This window comes from Hippocampus comes, unplaced genomic scaffold, assembly GCF_001891065.2.
Source record: "Hippocampus comes isolate QL1 unplaced genomic scaffold, H_comes_QL1_v1.1 scaffold171, whole genome shotgun sequence".
NCBI lineage: Eukaryota > Metazoa > Chordata > Actinopteri > Syngnathiformes > Syngnathidae > Hippocampus > Hippocampus comes.
In genome coordinates this window covers 105090-122052 of record NW_017804806.1, presented here as the reverse complement: position 1 = coordinate 122052, position 16963 = coordinate 105090, and the positions used below count along the sequence as shown (strand labels likewise).

The following is a 16963-nucleotide window of genomic DNA, read 5'->3' as shown; positions in this document are numbered from 1 at the left end:
AAAACTGCGCCTTGGCCTGTTACGGCAAAGTTCTCAGACGGTGTGCGACTTGCATTTTGGATGTGAATTCAGTGCAGTGCAGAGAAACAAAAATGAATCGAAAACGTGCAAAAATGCAAGCGTCAATCAATATAACTATGATGTGATGAAGTGGAATGGCTTTCATTAAAGAGTGCATTTCAGAGCTTCAACAGAATCAATGAAGTGGAAAAAAAAAAGTGTAATTAAAGCCGCTAGCAAGTTTTGAATATCGGCTCACTTCACTCACTCAACGTCCAAAGAAACGCTCCCAGGTCCCTAAATGCGTGTATACGAAACGACACCAAGGCTGCCTGCATCACTTATTCATAAAACAAAATGTTACCGGTTTTAGACAGTTTTAACATACACAGACAAAAGTTGTATATAAAGTTGATTTGGGTTTTTTGGGTTTTTTTTTTTTTTTTTTTTGCATTTTTCACTGCAAATTCCACCTTTAAGTAGTTCACTAGCAAATCGGTTTCCCGACATCCGTGCGTAACAACTGCTCTGTTGTACTTTCTCTCACACGGCACAAACATCATTCGCCAAAGGTGTGGCATATATCAGGTGTATTTGTTGTTGCTTATTTTCTTTCTTTCCTGCACTGAACCGCTTTCAGTGTGTGTGAGGTTAGGGTTCTTGTTGTGCGAGTGGACTGACTCACCCCCATCCCCCACCTCCTGCCTCCCATCCATTAACTTCCTCAGTGTGAGCTTGTAATCATTGTCCAGCTGTGGTGTACTTCCACCACGGGCTAGTTAAGGGAACAAGGCCACACACTGACATCACCAGGCTTTGTGATCCTGCTGTTAGACGCCGCCATGCAATGTAACCGTATACCTCTACCGTGTGTGTGTGTGTGTGTGTGTGTGTGTGTGTGTGTGTGTGTGTGTGTGTGTGTGTGTGTGTGTGTGTGTGCGTCACAAGGTGTTTGCACTTTTTTTTTTGTATTCGCACATGTGTTGTTTTTTTTTTTTGCCTCGCCTGCTGTTTGCATCTCTGCGGCTTTAATTAGTATGCGTTTTTGCATCTAGGTCTTTGTGATTTGGCGCTGCATGCTGGCGAGGCAGAAAAGATACAAAGTGTGTACGTGTGTGTGCGCACGCGTGCGATTCATTCAGCCCAGATGGAGTTAGTTACACAACTCAACTCAACTCAAACCCCCCCGCCGCATCAATGGGTGGCATTTAGAAACACGAGCAAGTCAATTGGCAGTGAATCATGAAGCACACGGCTGAACAGCACATGGCAGGGGCGCGGGGTGGGCGAGTGACTCACGTCGACATTGACCCAAATGAGCACTGTGCCACTGTAATCAGAGGTGGCAAAAGTACTCACACTCTTACTTAAGCACAGGTTGTTAGCCTAATAGTATAAATGCCAACGTCCAATTGTGTGGGCTTTTTGTTTTCCTTGTTTTCCAAAAACGTTCAAATTTGAGTTAGGCATCGATGCTATAAGGCTAACGAGATACGTGTTAAAAAAAATACTCTAGTGAAAGTCGAAGTGCTGATTCATGTCCTTAAGTTAAAAAGTACAGGCACTGAAATGTACGTAAAAAACCTGAAAACTTAAAAGAATAAAGCATAAAACACAAAAGTTCACTTCACATGAAACATTTTCCTGATTTTATTATCCTGCATCGTGACTGCTGAGAAGAACACAAAAATCAAAACAACGTGTTTCCATAGCTATGCTAGCTAAATGCGAATTTAGCGAATTATAAAAAACTGAAAACACTCACCTTACTTGCATGGGTTTATTCAGATTAGAAAGCTCGTTTTGGAACGCCAGAGATAGCACAGATCATGTTTTGGACAAATGTCCTCAAACAAATATTATTACAGTGTTTTCAAATGCAGGGAGTAAAAGTAAAAAAATACTTTGTACAAATCTGACGTGCAGTCACTAAATATTTGGACCACTGCCTGGAATGGACGATGGGCTGAGGCCACCTTCCTACTGAGGGGCTGACTCAGGTTGCGGAGATGTAAAAGTGGTCCTCACTGCGAAATTTGAGCACTGCCAGCATGCAGAGCATCGACTTGACGCGCCGTCAGAGCCGTCTGCTCCTCCGCAACACTTTTGGCAGCGGCGCGCCGACCCGTTTAACAGTCCTCCGACGGCGCGCCCGCTCACAGAGGACTCCATTTCCAAGAAGTTTTGTGAGTTCAGAACCACGGACAGCGTCTCGGCACCGCTCACGCTGGCAGGCGGGCTCCAGAGAACAAATGCTGGCTGTCCTCCAATGAGCAGTGGACTTACAGATTACTGATTTCTTTCTCTATGAAATGAAAAGCAAAAGGTGTGAATGTGGATTATTTGCGAAGCCTTGCGAAATTGATTTGAATCGCCAGTGAACAGCGGCATTAGCCGCGGAGTTAGCGCTTCGCTAGCGAACCACGCTTTGGCTCGCATAAACATTCAGGAAACAGTTGGACAATTAGTTGTGCTTCACGACAAGTCGTGTGAGGCTTTCACGTAAGCAGTTTGGAAATTCTAAATTTTAAAGCTAATCGACGCAATGACCCTGCGTTGAGTATGAGTTGCGTTAGCATGTTAGCTGACTGTCCGCTCCCCTTTGTACACTTTAATATGTCATTTAATCACATGAGCACACCCGGAGGTTTACTTTGACCTTCTCTCTTTGACTTGGTCCTTATATCTGGGGACCATTCAAATGTTAAATGAAATATTATTTCTGGAAGTATGTTTGTAATGGCCCACGGTCATATTAATAACCATTTACCATTGATCTAGGCAGAGCGGAATCAGTTTGCTTATTCAGAGCTAAATGTTGTATTGTCTATTTTAATTTTGCCTATTAAATGTACTTACCAAGATTTTCATGTTTAAAAAAGGAAGAAAAAATGTGGCACCCTGTAAATGAGGCTAATTTGGTATTACTCTCTTTGGCCCGTTTTTTTTTTTTTTTTTTAAATAATATTTAAAACGGGTGTTTTTGAACATGTTTGTGTTGTTTGAGCAGACATGGGTGAGAATGCATAACCGGTCAGTCAATGTATGTCTGTGACCTCAGGTTGGCATTGAGAGGATATATCTGATCTGTGCATTGGAACATTTCCTATACGTAGCAGATTTTTTTTTTTTTTTTTGCCACATTTGGAAAAGGCTTGATAGCCTGTTGGCACATATGCCAACTGTGCCACATGAGTGCGAAAAAATCCATGGGGTGTAAACCCAGCCTAATTCTGTATTTTTATTTTATTATTTTTTTGTCCTCAACCAAGAGAGGCAGTGCAGTGTCAAGGTGCGCAGTGCTGGAGAGACAAAAACTAACTCTCCAAGCATCTCTCCGCAGCCCTTGTTCATGCCTCTCAACTTGGCTCGCCGATTAACCCCGCGTGGCTCCTGGTCCCTGCTGGCTCCACACTGAAGCCCCTCACTTGCTGGCTGACCACCGCGCATGTCAAACAGCAACAAGCAAACACACACACACACACACACACACACACACACACACACACACACACACACACACACCAGAAACAAAAGTGTAGACCGACAATTTGATTTTTCACATCTTCTTGCGTGTTTCTGACACGAGTCGTGCCACGAAGGATGAAGCGCACATCCTCGGATAAACTGTCATATTACTACTGAACACTACTAAGCCTTGGAAAGCCGTTCATCCAATTTCTGTAGCCCTTGTCTACGTTAAGGTCGCATATGCACATTGTTTTGTGCTGGAAGTCTTGTTGCGCCTCTCGTCAAAGAAACGGTCCCAGTTCACTAATGCACGTGCACGGTGTGAAAGCAAATGCGTTGCCAGCATGACTTTTTCATGACCAAGTCTTACCCAAAAACACAAAATTTTACCAGTATGAGGTTGTTGTTGGTTTTTTTTTTTGTTTTTTTTTTGCCACGTCCAATCAGTTAAACTATAAGAGAGGCGATTAACGTACCGATGGGAATGGTCACATCGTCGCCATCGGTTGCCACCCTCGGAGCCGCACCCCACCAACATGACATCGCTTTATGTGAAATCGAGAGCTTTCCACTCAGCTTGCGAAAAGAATCACGTCGCCGTGCCATCCAACATTGTGCTCATAAAATGCTGCCATTAGTCAGCCGGCATCGGCAGCTCACGATTGAGAACAATTGTGTATTAGAAAATGGATGAAGGATGTGTGTGCGCCTTACAACTGGCTGGTGACTAAGTCCAGGGTCGAAGTCAGCTGGGATAGCTTAGCCGCCACAAGCTTTGTGGAAAATAGAAATCCGGAAAGTCTTTGTCCTATGTTCATCTATTTTCACTTCTCAATACTCTTAAGGAGCTCCTTAATGTGTTCCATGGGGATAAAAACCAGGGCGGACAGCTCACCTCATATTTCCAGCGTGGCCCGGTTGTAAAGAGTCTCCTTTAAGAGAATCAAGGTCTGTCGATTTATCAATAATTTTTACTCTCCTCCACCCAGCGCTGAGCCGGTCGATGATGCCCTTTGGCTTGATGCGACGAGAGCTGGCATGCGAAGGCTACCCCATCGAGCTGCGCTGCCCAGGGAGCGACGTCATCATGATCGAGACAGCCAACTACGGGCGCACGGACGATAAGATCTGCGACGCCGACCCCTTCCAGATGGAGAACGTGCAGTGCTACCTGCCCGACGCCGTCAAGATCATGTCACAAAGGTCCATCTGCACGGCGTTCATACACCCTCGCAGGCCTTTTCATTGGGTTCACCTCCACCCTCACCTTCACTTTAAATTGGCATAGAGTAGAAGAAAACATTGTCTTAACTAACAATAATACGATGAAAAAATATATTTGTGGTCGTTTGTGGTGATGTACGACTGCGCGACATCAAACTTTTTCGAATATTTAGGTTGCCTTGGAAGGCAAAGCTAATATGCTAAACATGTTAGCTAATTTTAGATGAACCCTTATGCCTACCGCTCTACTGTATTTTAATGCCGTGCATAATGATGATACGTTGAAGTCTTTCATTTTTTTCTCGGGTGGTACTTGGTGTAAAAAAAAAAAAAAATTGGAATCCACTGACCTAGAATGTCACGTGTCTGCTTTGAGCCGCTTTGATTCCCCTGTGAGTGAATCGCTCAAGTCAGAGTCCTTGTGCAAAAAAACAATGTGAGCGTGCCTCGCTAGGAATGTGTCCATATATATTTTTATTGTTTCAAGTGCCTTTGTAGGGGCTTCTCGCTTAGCATCTGCTTCCTCTGAGCTGGGCTCAGATCAATGCAAACCCTCTCCCCGCTATCCGTCACGCATGTAATAGAGGCGGCAGGGCTTGAGGGTGTGTGAAGGTAAGAGCTCGGAGGAGAGAAATGAGTGGGCAAAAAAAAAGGAGAAAAAGCGCTAAACATGACGGCGAGATGGTGTGAATGCACCAGAGGTTTAAGAGACAATGAGGAAGAAATGCTCCAACACGAGATTATGTGTGTGTGTGAGTGTGTTTCGTGAGAAGGCATGCGACGGTCTGTTTTAAACAGAGGTGTGGTGTGCATGCGAATGGTTTTCCACCCCCCCGTCCACATGCGGCAAGGAGTGTTTGCCTTCGTCCTTCCATGTTCTCTCACCTCTAATTGCTCCCACTCACGATGCCCCACGAGAGGGAGGCTCTGACGTCAGAGCATCCTTCTTCTCCTCGGGTGCAGCTGTCACATGATGTAGTCTAGTGTGAAAGTGCTTCCTTCCCTCCTCGTGTTCCTTTCATCTTTTCAGACTCCTTTCAACTGCTATACCCATTCACGACGCTAGATGGCGCCAGATATCATTGAAGCGAATGCTGAACCTGACTCCCCAGGCCAAAGTGAACCCTGTCACGAAGAAGAAAAAGAAAAAATAGCGGTAAGAAAGAATAGAATAATAATAATTAAATAATAGAAGAGATAACAGAAAATGGAGAAACGTAGCGACAATCTGGAGAAAAGTGGGTCAAAGAGCGGCCAGGTTAACCAGCAGCTGAGGAGAAGTTATGATGTAATTTACATTTCAAAAACCAGAAGCCATTCATTTACGAATGTGATTGCACTTTAGTTTACATATTTAAATGTTCAGATATTAAGATTTGAATGAGGCAATATAACATGCTTTTTCTCTCAAATATATTGTTAGAATCATTTGTTTCAGATGTACTGTAATTATTTTCTGTATAAAAATTAATTTGGTGTTCAAAAAGTCTTTTTTCAAACTTGAGTCTTGAAAAAGAGGGGGTCGTCTTATAATCAGGGCCGTCTTATATTCGGGCCAATACGGTATATACATATAAAAAAATATGGCGGTCCAGTGGTCGACTGGTTAGCGCGTCACAGTGCAGAGCTGCAGGGTTTGATTCCAGCTCCGGCCTTCCTGTGTGGAGTTTGCATGTTCTCCCCGTGCCTGCGTGGCTTTTCTCCGGGTAGTCCGGTTTCCTCCCACATTCCCAAAACGTGCATTGCAGGTCATTGTAACACTCTAAATTCGGTGTGAGTGTGAGCGTAAATGGTTGTTTGTCTATGTGTGCCCTGGGATTGGCTGGCATCCAGTTCAGGGTGTCCCCCGCCTACTGCCCAAAGACAGCTGGAATAGGCTCCAGCATGCCCCCTTGTGAGGATAAGATAAAATGGATGGATGGATGGATATATTCTGACAAAATGTTTGATATCCTTTCTTCTACCGTCTAGGTGTAACAACCGCACTCAATGCGTGGTGGTCGCCGGGTCCGACGTGTTCCCTGACCCCTGCCCCGGGACCTACAAGTACTTGGAGATACAGTACGAGTGCGTCCCCTACAGTGAGTACACTCCCCCCCCCCCCCCCACCCCGCCCCCCTCTCAAACGTTTCCACGAGCATCCCGCTTGAGTATCCCACCCTTGCCGCTCTCGCGTCAACCCTTCAAAGTCCTCATGACGCTCAGACACGCACACGGGGCCATTCTGTGGATTGCGCACACGATCCACAAACAGGCACTCTAAAACATGTTTCTGACTCATTCGAGGGCCCCTGCACTCCCATTGACTTTCCCAGTAATTCTTGGTCGTTCCTCTAAAGTGATTTTTTTTTTTTTAATTCTAAGGTACAATAAAACCTCAAGGTATGATCTAAATTGGTTCAGCGAGCCCGTTTGTAACCGTTACATGAAGTCAAGGTCATGCAACAGGTGTTGATGCCGTCACGTTGTTCTTCTTTAGGCTGGAGTTACATTTCAAGTCCAACCCACTGCCCAATTCCAATACAATTCCTCGATCTGACTTTTTTTTTGTGTTTGTTTTTGCTGTCTATATACATTAACATATCAAGTGACACATTATTCATACAACGTATCTGATATGAAATGACAAAGTGTTTTGTTGCCTTTTGCTGACTCTCTTCTTCTACATTCTGAAAAGTGCTTCGCATTTTGAATTGACCTCCAAACTAATTGAGATGCACCATGACACCCAGTAGATGGCGTGAAGAGTAGGGCTGACTGATTAATCAGCTGGCCGATGTATTCTGCCGATATTGGGTCTTTTTTTTTTTGCCAAATTTTTTTTTTTAAATTACACAATAATGCATTACAACATCAGAGAAAGATAAGGACATTCAAACATTTCCCACCCCCCCCCCAAAAAAAAATCTGCAAAAATATCGGCTGATTGTCGATTTTTCTCACAGATGTCAAGTTGAACAAATAGGACAAAATATTGTAAAACAGTCAAATATACTGCCTGTAATTTATATCTTCACTATGGAAAGTGTTAAGGGACCAAAAAAATGTCTTCATTCGATAGATTATTTTTATTTAATTAATCGGCCAATTAATCGGTTATCAGAATTTTATTCCTCTAAATATTGTAATTGGCATCTGCATTAAAAGAGCAATTTCTGGCCCTATTTCAGAGTTTAGTGCTATTTTCTTGAATGTGGAGCATACATCAAGAGGAAAAAAAAACCCAAACTTTTTCGACCTTATCTTTTGTTGCACCGCTTGATTTTTGTCTTCAAATCCTCTGTCATGCCATTGTAAGCGTACTTTAAACGTCACCGTACTGCTGTGCTCTTGTGCTAATTTTCCAATCAAAACAAGAACTGGAAGGGCGGGCGTGCTGCATGCACGCGGCTCAGCAGGACAGGAGTGCAAACACAAAGACGCCATTACTTAAGGTCGCCATGGCAGTGCCTCACACTCACACTCACACACACACACACACACACACACACACACACACACACACACACACATCCGTTGACCCCCCTATTTTATTTTTTGCACAGATAGGCAAAGGATATACAGTCGAACCTCGTTACAACGTACCTTGGGGGACATAACGAATCTGTACGCTATAGCGGTAGTTCCTTGTAAACATTTCTCATAAAATGGCCGCCAACTGCGATGTACAATACAGTATGAACATTTATAGATGGAAAAACATGAACATGGAAGACGGTATAAAGCCGTTTACGATCTGTTGGCCTCAAAAAGTGCCATGATTTTGTTGCCATTACAGACGATTGTCGAAATTGTTGATTTTGCCATTTCGTAGTCTCAGCTGAGTTTTGTCTGGGAGACAACATGATAGGCTGTCCACTGTAGTGACCGCTGTCCCTGAAAGGGCAAATGGCAAATGGAAAATGTGAAATCGGGACTTTGAAATGTGAAAATTCCAGGGGTGAAAACGCCGTAAACGGGGTACGTTGAAAAGAGGTTTGACTGTACAGGCTTTGTGTGAAGCCTCACTCATGTGAAAATATGCTCACGAGAACACACTCGTAAGTGTTACTCCACTCATCGATTCCTCCACTGTGCAGGATCACCTGACTGCAGGGGGAGGAGCCCTCGGCCCAAATGTGTGGGTGCAAGTGGTGTTAAAGTGATGGGGGGTTATTGGGAATTGGGAGCGGGTTCTCTTTGTTTTTTGTTTTGTCTTTCCCCCCCACCCACCTCAGGTGCCAGTGAAGCATGAGGATGACGCCGCTAACCTGCTTGGCTCTCTTCTACTTCTTCCTCATCACCTCACTCTCAGGTCTCGGCTCTATTTCATTACCGCTCCCCTTCCCTGTTTATCCTCCGTCTGCCCTCTGAGCTCCTCAACACCCCCCCCATCATTCTTCCATTCGAAACCCTCCCTCCTCTGCTGTCTCTTCTGTTTCTTCTTTCCAGGTGAAAAGCATTCCAGCGAGGCTCAAAGAAACTCAGGGAATTCCAAGTGCTTCTCTTAATGCCTGCCCCCTTCCTCTGCTCACTGCTTTCGCACTCTTCAGTTTACCTTGTGAGAGAATGATAAAGTAGAAGACATTTTTCTGGTTGTGTTTTCATGCCTGGGAAGTGTAAATGTCCTCGGCGAGTGTTCCTCTCCAGTGTCCTCCTCCGCCCCTCGCACAGTTCTCCTGTGATGTTACGTAACATATAACGTGAGAAAAGTCGGTTTTATGATTGTTTCCCACCCGGATTGGCTGGCTTTGCTGTTGTTGGGGTACGCTTAAGACAGCTGGAGAATTGGATTAAGTATCTTAAACAAACAAAAAAAAAAAGCACAATGAACTTGAATTTGTTGTTTGTGATGAGATCATTTGACTGTCAGTATTCGGGCTGCGTGTTCATTCAATCTCCAATTTGACTGAAGAGCATCATAGTGTAGGGGAAGGCAATTTTAGTGATCGATCAAATTGAACAGAAAGGTGGCCATTTTGTTTTGAAGTACATATTTGGGCAATTTTCAGGTGTGGTAGTTTGATGAGCTCCTGTTGGGGAATTCAATTAAATGAACCCCAATCAGAAGCAGGGATCCGAGTCAGATGAACAACTGTACATCTCCGCCCTTTTCTAATGTGGGCGGAGCATGGCGCTAAAGGTACTATGGATGATTATTTCGAGTAGTTTTGGAAAGTTTGGAAAAAAATTGGCCCTTGACAGCAATTTCACCGATCAACAGAAACTTCAGTAGACACATCCTATCATAACAGGAGGCACAAAAAACAAAACAAAACCTTTTATTGACCCATGCAAGAAATTGAACAAGTCGGCCATTTTGGTTTGAAGCAGCCATTTTGAGTTAATTCGCAGCTCTTATTTTGAAAAGCTTCTAGTGGGGCCCAAATGATTCCCAATGGGAAGAAGCCCTTTTGGACAAATTTAAGGGCTCATCCCAATCAATCAATCAACGTGGACGTCACGTGACATCAAATTCTGATGATCGTTTTGAGGATTCGCCGTAAAAAACGGGATGCGTGAGCCCTTTCGTCTCCGCTTACAGATTTAATTTATACTGTTATCAGATGAAATCAGCTTAATCCTTGCCTCTAATATGATTTTTTTTTTTTTAAGCTGCGCGGTCGGATGCAAGCTGGATCCTTCCAAAGAGGTCACGGAAACGCGCCTTGCTTTGTTGTACTCGGCTTCTCGTCTTTGTGCATGTTCACCTTGTCCTCTTCCCGCTGGCTGGCTGCTTGTTCTATTGCCGTAAAGCAATCAAGCGGACAATTAAATAGCTGCTGACTTGCATTTTTTTGCTCCTTGCGTTCGGGGTTTGTCGGGGGGGGGGAAGAAGACAAACTTTGTCGATTGAATCTGAAGAACGGCACAGCTTAGAAAATTGGAAGCTGATCCCTCCGTGATGAGAAGTCTGTCTGGAATGAGAAAGAAGAGTCAATTACTCCCGTCCTCTAACTGCCGTAGCAAAAAACAAAAACAAAAAAACAAAGCCGAGCTGACTTGCGCATTCCGGGCCGCTCATCCCAAACACTTCAAGTCGGTCACACGCCACTCAACTCGGCCACTTTTAATTACCAGCGCGAGGGAGGGGCGGCGAGTCGCTCCTTTCCGTTCTGCCTCAGCAGAGATTTGTCAAGATTAATTGAATTTGCTGCTTCTAATCGCTCCGGTAATGCCCCCATCGTTCACTCACCGTCTGGCAAACGCTCGGCCCCCGCGACGTCCTCGCAGGCTTCTTTACAGCTGGCGTCAGGTGGCCCCTCGCCTCATGTGCCGTGTTTACATCCAGCGAGGTTCCCGCTTTGTTTGCGTGAGTCATGTCGCCGAGGTGCCACCAGTCACCTGAAACATGGAAGTGACAGCAGGAAATGATACACACACACACACGCACACACACACACACACACACACACACACACACACACACACACACACACAAACACACACTTCTGACAGGAGATGCTTGTTTGGCTCACGTGGAATCGCCTTGACAACAGCAGCTGTGTCAGCCCAATTACTGAAAACACTCGTTCACCGAAAAATGTTTCTTCAAGCACGCCAACAAACGATTGCGCAGTGTGTTTGACAAATAAACAGACGGATGGGATAAATGTAAAAGCAGTTCAATAATTAGCACGCGGAATCATTTGTTGCATTGTCCATTCGTTTAGTTACACCGGTAGCAAAACTGAACGCGTTCATTTGTTTCATGACTGATGGATCATACAGATTTCATGACGCTTTAATTATTTTGAAAACGTTCTTTTTTTTTTTCTATTAAGCAGCATTCTTATTCATGACATATGTAACGTAACACAACCTTTGATTGTCTTCATTTATGTCGGTTAATTATGCGTTTCATTTGTTGAATCGTCTGTTTCAATTAATGGCGTTCTATGAGATGTATAAACCTGTCATGATTTTCGAATCGTGGTATTTAATTTTTTTACATAGAGAGAGAGAGAGAGAAAGCGAGAGAGAGACAGAGAGACGCTTTAATTCTCTATCCAAGGAAATGAGTGTAGGTGTTTGATTTACTTTTTTTTTTTTTTTTTTATCATATTCAAGTTTGTTTCTGCAACTCTGCTGCAACAAGTCCATGCTTGAACTCAAATGCACATGATTGGAAATGCCATTTAGCCACCAAATTTGGATCCGTGTCGATTTACCAAAAGCGGCCACCGAGGGCATTCAAAAATGCCCTGCTAACTCAGTAACTACCTTTTAACCTCCATGAAACATAGAAAGTGGAGAGGACATATTCTATCCAAGACTACGTCTGGGTTTGTCTAAGTCTCGGTGCGGCCTAAAAAGTCATGGTTGAATGATGTCAAAGACCTAAACTATAACCACACTAAACACGATAGCAGCTGTCATAGTTGCAAAGCTTGGACATTGTACAGGTGTCCCAGGACTTTTGTCCACGGGCGTCTCAGTTTCACTGTGCCTCGGCACGACTGTAAAAGCTTCTGCGTCCCATTAAGACATCGCCGATCAATTGGTGTGTTGATACTGCTGCGCCATTAACACACACATACACAAAGTCAAAGTAAATCTACCTCACGAGAGGTCGCCACCTGTCCTCCCTGCTGCCCCGGAGCACGGCACTTCATCATTATCGATTCCCCATGACACACCCCCGCAACCTCACTCTCTGGTGGGGCTATCGGTAGCGGCTGAGCCCGAGCCATTAGGCCCCCCTGCTATTTCACCAGCTGTGATTTATCTTGTTAATATGCATCCAGTTCGCCGCGGTTTTAAAAGTGTCGAAACAGGCTTTAAAAATTGGTGGCTCGCCACTCGGCTACACCGTGTCCAACTGTTATATTCAGATTTGCAGCCGTTACGTTGATTGCGGCCCAAAAGTTGCTCAAAATTGAAAATAGTGTCTTGGCATCGGTGTGAAAATTTATGGCCAAGTGGGCCGAAACTGGCCCGCTGTATGGTTCATTCCGGCTCGCATGGGGATGAATTTTGAAAGCGAAAAAATACATTTGAATTTGGGGTGGCAGGATTTGGGGAGTATTGCTCATCAAGAAAAGTTATTTTTGCCCATTGAAATGAATGGAAATGCCTGCAATCTGTTCCAACCTCCCGCCCCCCCCCCAAAAAAACAACAGTTTTGGGAATTTCTTTTTGAGCAAGAAAAAAATTGAAGTTGTTTAAAAAAAAAAAAGCACACCGATAAATAGAATCCACAGAAATTCAACAGTTTTTTGTCCCATTTGGGGTTATACTTCGATGGATATTGGGCTGCTCCTGATTTGCACACCTTTTGCTAGGTGGGAGCAACAAATGAAGTAGACATGGAGACGTTTCAACTCCTCAGTAAGCCGCAGTAATATTGTTCGCTCTTTGCAGAGGAGAAGGAATATATGCCTGTCTCATGTTAGCTGTCCCCTGTTTTACGTTCACATGTGCTTTGTGCTCCAACACCCAAAATGCAACGATTGTTCACGAAAGATTTCAAAACAAAAGTCAAAATAATGATTTTACCGTATTTTAATGATGCTACGATTTTCCTGGTCCAGCCCACTTGACATCGAATGAATCTGTAGCTGCCCCCACCCCCTCTGCCCCCCATAAACTACAATGACACCCCTGCTCTCTAAGAGGACACATTTTCAGCCAAACTGGATTAATTAGCATTCAAGTGTTGCTCTTCGATGCTTACGCGAATGAGGCGCTTTTGTTAAGGGAGCGAGAGGCTAAAGAAACTGGAGAGGACACATTATGGAAGGCCGAGGAACCCCGGTAACAATGTGCGTCTGCACGTGTGTGTGTTTTGCTGTTGCTCATTAGAGTGGGAGTAATTGATAGGCTTGTAGAAAGCATTGAGCAGAGTGATTAAGGAGTGCGAGGGCAGCGGCTTATTTCTCAAAAGGGCTCTGAAAAGGCAAGGAAGGCTGAAGCAATCACGCAAGCGAACGAGGTGGCCTTAAACTCGCCTCATGCGCGCCGCGAGGGCGCCGTGAATAGTTTGTGTCGCTGTTTGTCCTCAGGTACATCTGGTGAATCTCTCTCTGTGTACTTTTCGTCTTTTTTTTTTTTTTTTCCAGGACGAGCGGCAGGAAAGAAAATGAAGTCAACAGACGTCTGAAGCGTCTTCTTCTTTTCAGCTCTTTCTTTTCTTTCCTTCTACCTCATACCACCTTCATTCCATGATTGAAATCATTTTTTTCTTTGAGGATGGAAGTTGGATCGTGGGCAAAAATGGATGCAATTTGTTTGAGCTCTATTTACATCCATCCATCCATTTTTTACCGCTTATCCGGGGTCGGGTCGCAGGGGCGGCAGCTTTAGCAGGGAAGCCAAGACTTCCCTCTCCCCAGCCACTTCTTCTTCCAGCTTTTCTCAGGGAATCCCGAGGCGTTCCCAGGCCAATAACATTCTGCAGAATGTTTTTTGGCGTCCCTTTTGGTTGCCGAGTCCATCCATTAGTTTGACCTTGGTGGACGTCCGCGCCCAATCGAGTGCCATTGTCAGTTTGCCTGCAACTCTGCGTTCAGTTACCCACTCGGTTCTAAAGCACAGAACGGGCAAGTCTGCCGTGCAGTCGTACAAGATGAAAGCTCCAAATGGCCGCCTCGGCCCAACCAAACCCTGCTCTTAATGACTCCCTTCCCAGTTGGCGGTCGGGCTATAATACGTTCTCTCGGCTCCCTGACCGCCCCCGCCCCTCTTCCCCCCCGGTTGAAAGAACGTTTGCATCTGTAGCCCTGCAGGCTGCAACCGCTGCCCGCATTTTCACGGAGCTCCATTGTCCGGTTTGATCTGGGCACATCATGAAAAAAAGATCTTATCCTGGTGCCGCCTTTTGCTGCTCTTCAGATCCCATCCAAAGCCACCGAGATCAAGACTGCCCGCTTTCCTTTTTTCATTCCATCTCCCCCCCTTGTGTCTCCCTTTCTGTTCCTACTGTCTGACTTTTGTCAAGGTTGAGTTTACAGCTCAAACTTGGAAATGCGCAAGTATCAAATTATAGATACTAGCCGTGTTTCTGTTGAACAAATTCTTCCCATTAAATGTTTTTTTTTTGGGTGGGGGGGTTACCTCTAGTTGAGGAGCTGGCACTTCCCTTTGAGCACCTCTTGGGAAAATGACGAGCCAGTGCCATATGGACCTGACATAATGGATGCCACTTCCTGTGCATGAAAATGATTCAAGTTTACATCAAGCAGTACAGTTCAGTGAATTCACTCCACACGTTTCCCAAATGGTGGCAAATTTGTGGCTTTATCGCTTCAACTTGTCAGGTTTCATGAAACAATGATAATGCAAACGCGGACTGCACTTCATAAGCCCTCAACTTATCTAGAAACTGTATAGACCACATGTGTCAAACTCAAGGCTTGGGGGCCAGATCTGGCCCGCCACTTCATTTTATGTGGCCCGCGAACTGTGTGTGAACTTCCATGATCCTTGCTAAAATCTGTACCGAAATGTCAAATTGTCATGTGTAATAAATAACCTTGAGATTTTGCAATAATTTTGTTACCCTGATAGCAGTCACTCAAATAATAATTATTATAGTTGATTTGACTGATTTGGAAATTGGTAATTCATCATTTTCTTGTGTACAAATAATATGTTAAAATGTATTTAGTTTCACTGTCGTAACGGCCTTTCAAGGGAAGACGCAACCACAAAGTGGCCCGCGGCAAAAATGAGTTTGACACCCCTGGTATAGACAAATGATCGGCCAACTGATTTAGAGCAAAGTTGTTTCTTTTCCCCACCTCTGCGATTTGAAAATTGCATCCTACTGCATTGTGATGTCGATTTGAATTTGATCAATTGTTCAGCCCTGCTTTACACATACCCCCCCCCAAAAAAAAAAAAACAGTTCCACATTTTTCTCTTTGTTCCCCAACCATGACCTTAAAACCAAATGATTTTCGGTGTGTTCCGTTCCACCCCGAGTGGAAGCAACAAACATATTGACGGGTTTGGCCTTCCAGATGGATTGTTCAGCCCCCCCGGCTGAGCTGGCCCGCGTTGCTCAGCGCTCAAGTGTTGCTCTAACGGAGGTGTCAGCCAGTTCAATGTATGCCGCGACGAGCGTGACCTCGCCCCCTCGCCTGTAACGTTTAATGGGAAAGGAGCGGCATCAATTGCTCCGCCATTAAGGCGGTAATCGAGAACCAGCATGGTGGCTGACACTTTTACTTGTCACGCCGCCGAATGTGGAAAGCCCGCACGCACCCTGGGGTGGCATTATGCCGGCTTTCTTAGTTTCAGGCTCAGTGGATAAAGATGCTCCCAATAATGGCTGCCTTTAATAGCAGTATAGTGGGGTCTGTGTTTGTGTTTTTATGTGGGGCGGGGGTGGGGGCGGCACTCGGTCATGCCCTTCCCTTTCTTATTCTCCCTCGCCTGTTTGTTCCCCTTCCCTGTGAAAAGCCAACGTCTATGTGAGCCAAAGATGAGGCACTCAAGTGTTTTTTTTGGGGGAGGGGGGGGCAGCCCTTCAGCCGGGGGTGATTGGGTGAGCACGGGGGCGGGGCTTGGCCAATGTTAAAGAATTGACTAATAATACTATTAAAATTGAATTGAACCATTTCATGCACGCCGTAACCTGATAACATGATAAGCTGTCCACTCTAGTGACCGCTGTCCCTGAAAGGGTTCAAATTCATGATGTTACATACACTTTTTTTTTTTTACCTCATCTCTGAATACCCATTTTAAAAAGTGGACGTTGCCCAGCCCTGAACTTTCATCTCCATTTCTGCTTTCTTTCTTTCTTTTTCTTTCTTTCTTTTGCCTCCACAGCTGAAAAGGACGGCGGATGGAAATTATTTCTTTCCCTCTAGCAGGTCTTCCAGGCGCCAGGGGGGGTGTGGCAAAACAAGAGGGGCGGAGGTCGGGTCGAGAGTGTGTTGTCATGGTGGTGGAGGGACAGAGGGGGGGGGGGAATTCATGGCGGAGGTTATTGATGAAGTTGAACTGAATATCAAAGCTAGCACAGGCCATTTTCCCCTTCAGTTCGTATTTCGGTCGCCTTACAAAGCGAAAGACAGACAAGATAAGTCAGGCGAGAGGAAAAAGGCCAGCGTTTTATTTAATCTCTCTTTTTCCCCCCCTCCCGCTCCTTTCGTTCTCCTTTCCCTCCCTCTTTCTCTCCCTCCGCTGTCTGTCTATTTTTATCTCTCTGTCTCCCTCTTTTTTCCGACGCTTGAATAGAAGTGGATCAAAAAGGTAACGACCGCTATAAACATAACAACCACAGCTCGCCCCTTCCTCCCCCCCTGCCCCCTCCCATAATCCCTCCTACAACCCGGCA

The 16963-nt window shown here is 45.0% G+C and overlaps 1 protein-coding gene across 1 annotated transcript in view; it reads left to right on the top strand.

Annotated features, from left to right (window-relative positions):
• adgrl1a (adhesion G protein-coupled receptor L1a) overlaps positions 1–16963 on the top strand; it is a 127848-nt gene that overhangs the window by 71922 nt on the left and 38963 nt on the right. The window contains exons 3-5 of the mRNA XM_019856488.1: positions 4461–4674; positions 6667–6776; positions 16864–16878. Of these exons, the coding sequence (XP_019712047.1) occupies positions 4461–4674; positions 6667–6776; positions 16864–16878 (339 nt within the window). The remainder of the gene's footprint in view (positions 1–4460; positions 4675–6666; positions 6777–16863; positions 16879–16963) is intronic.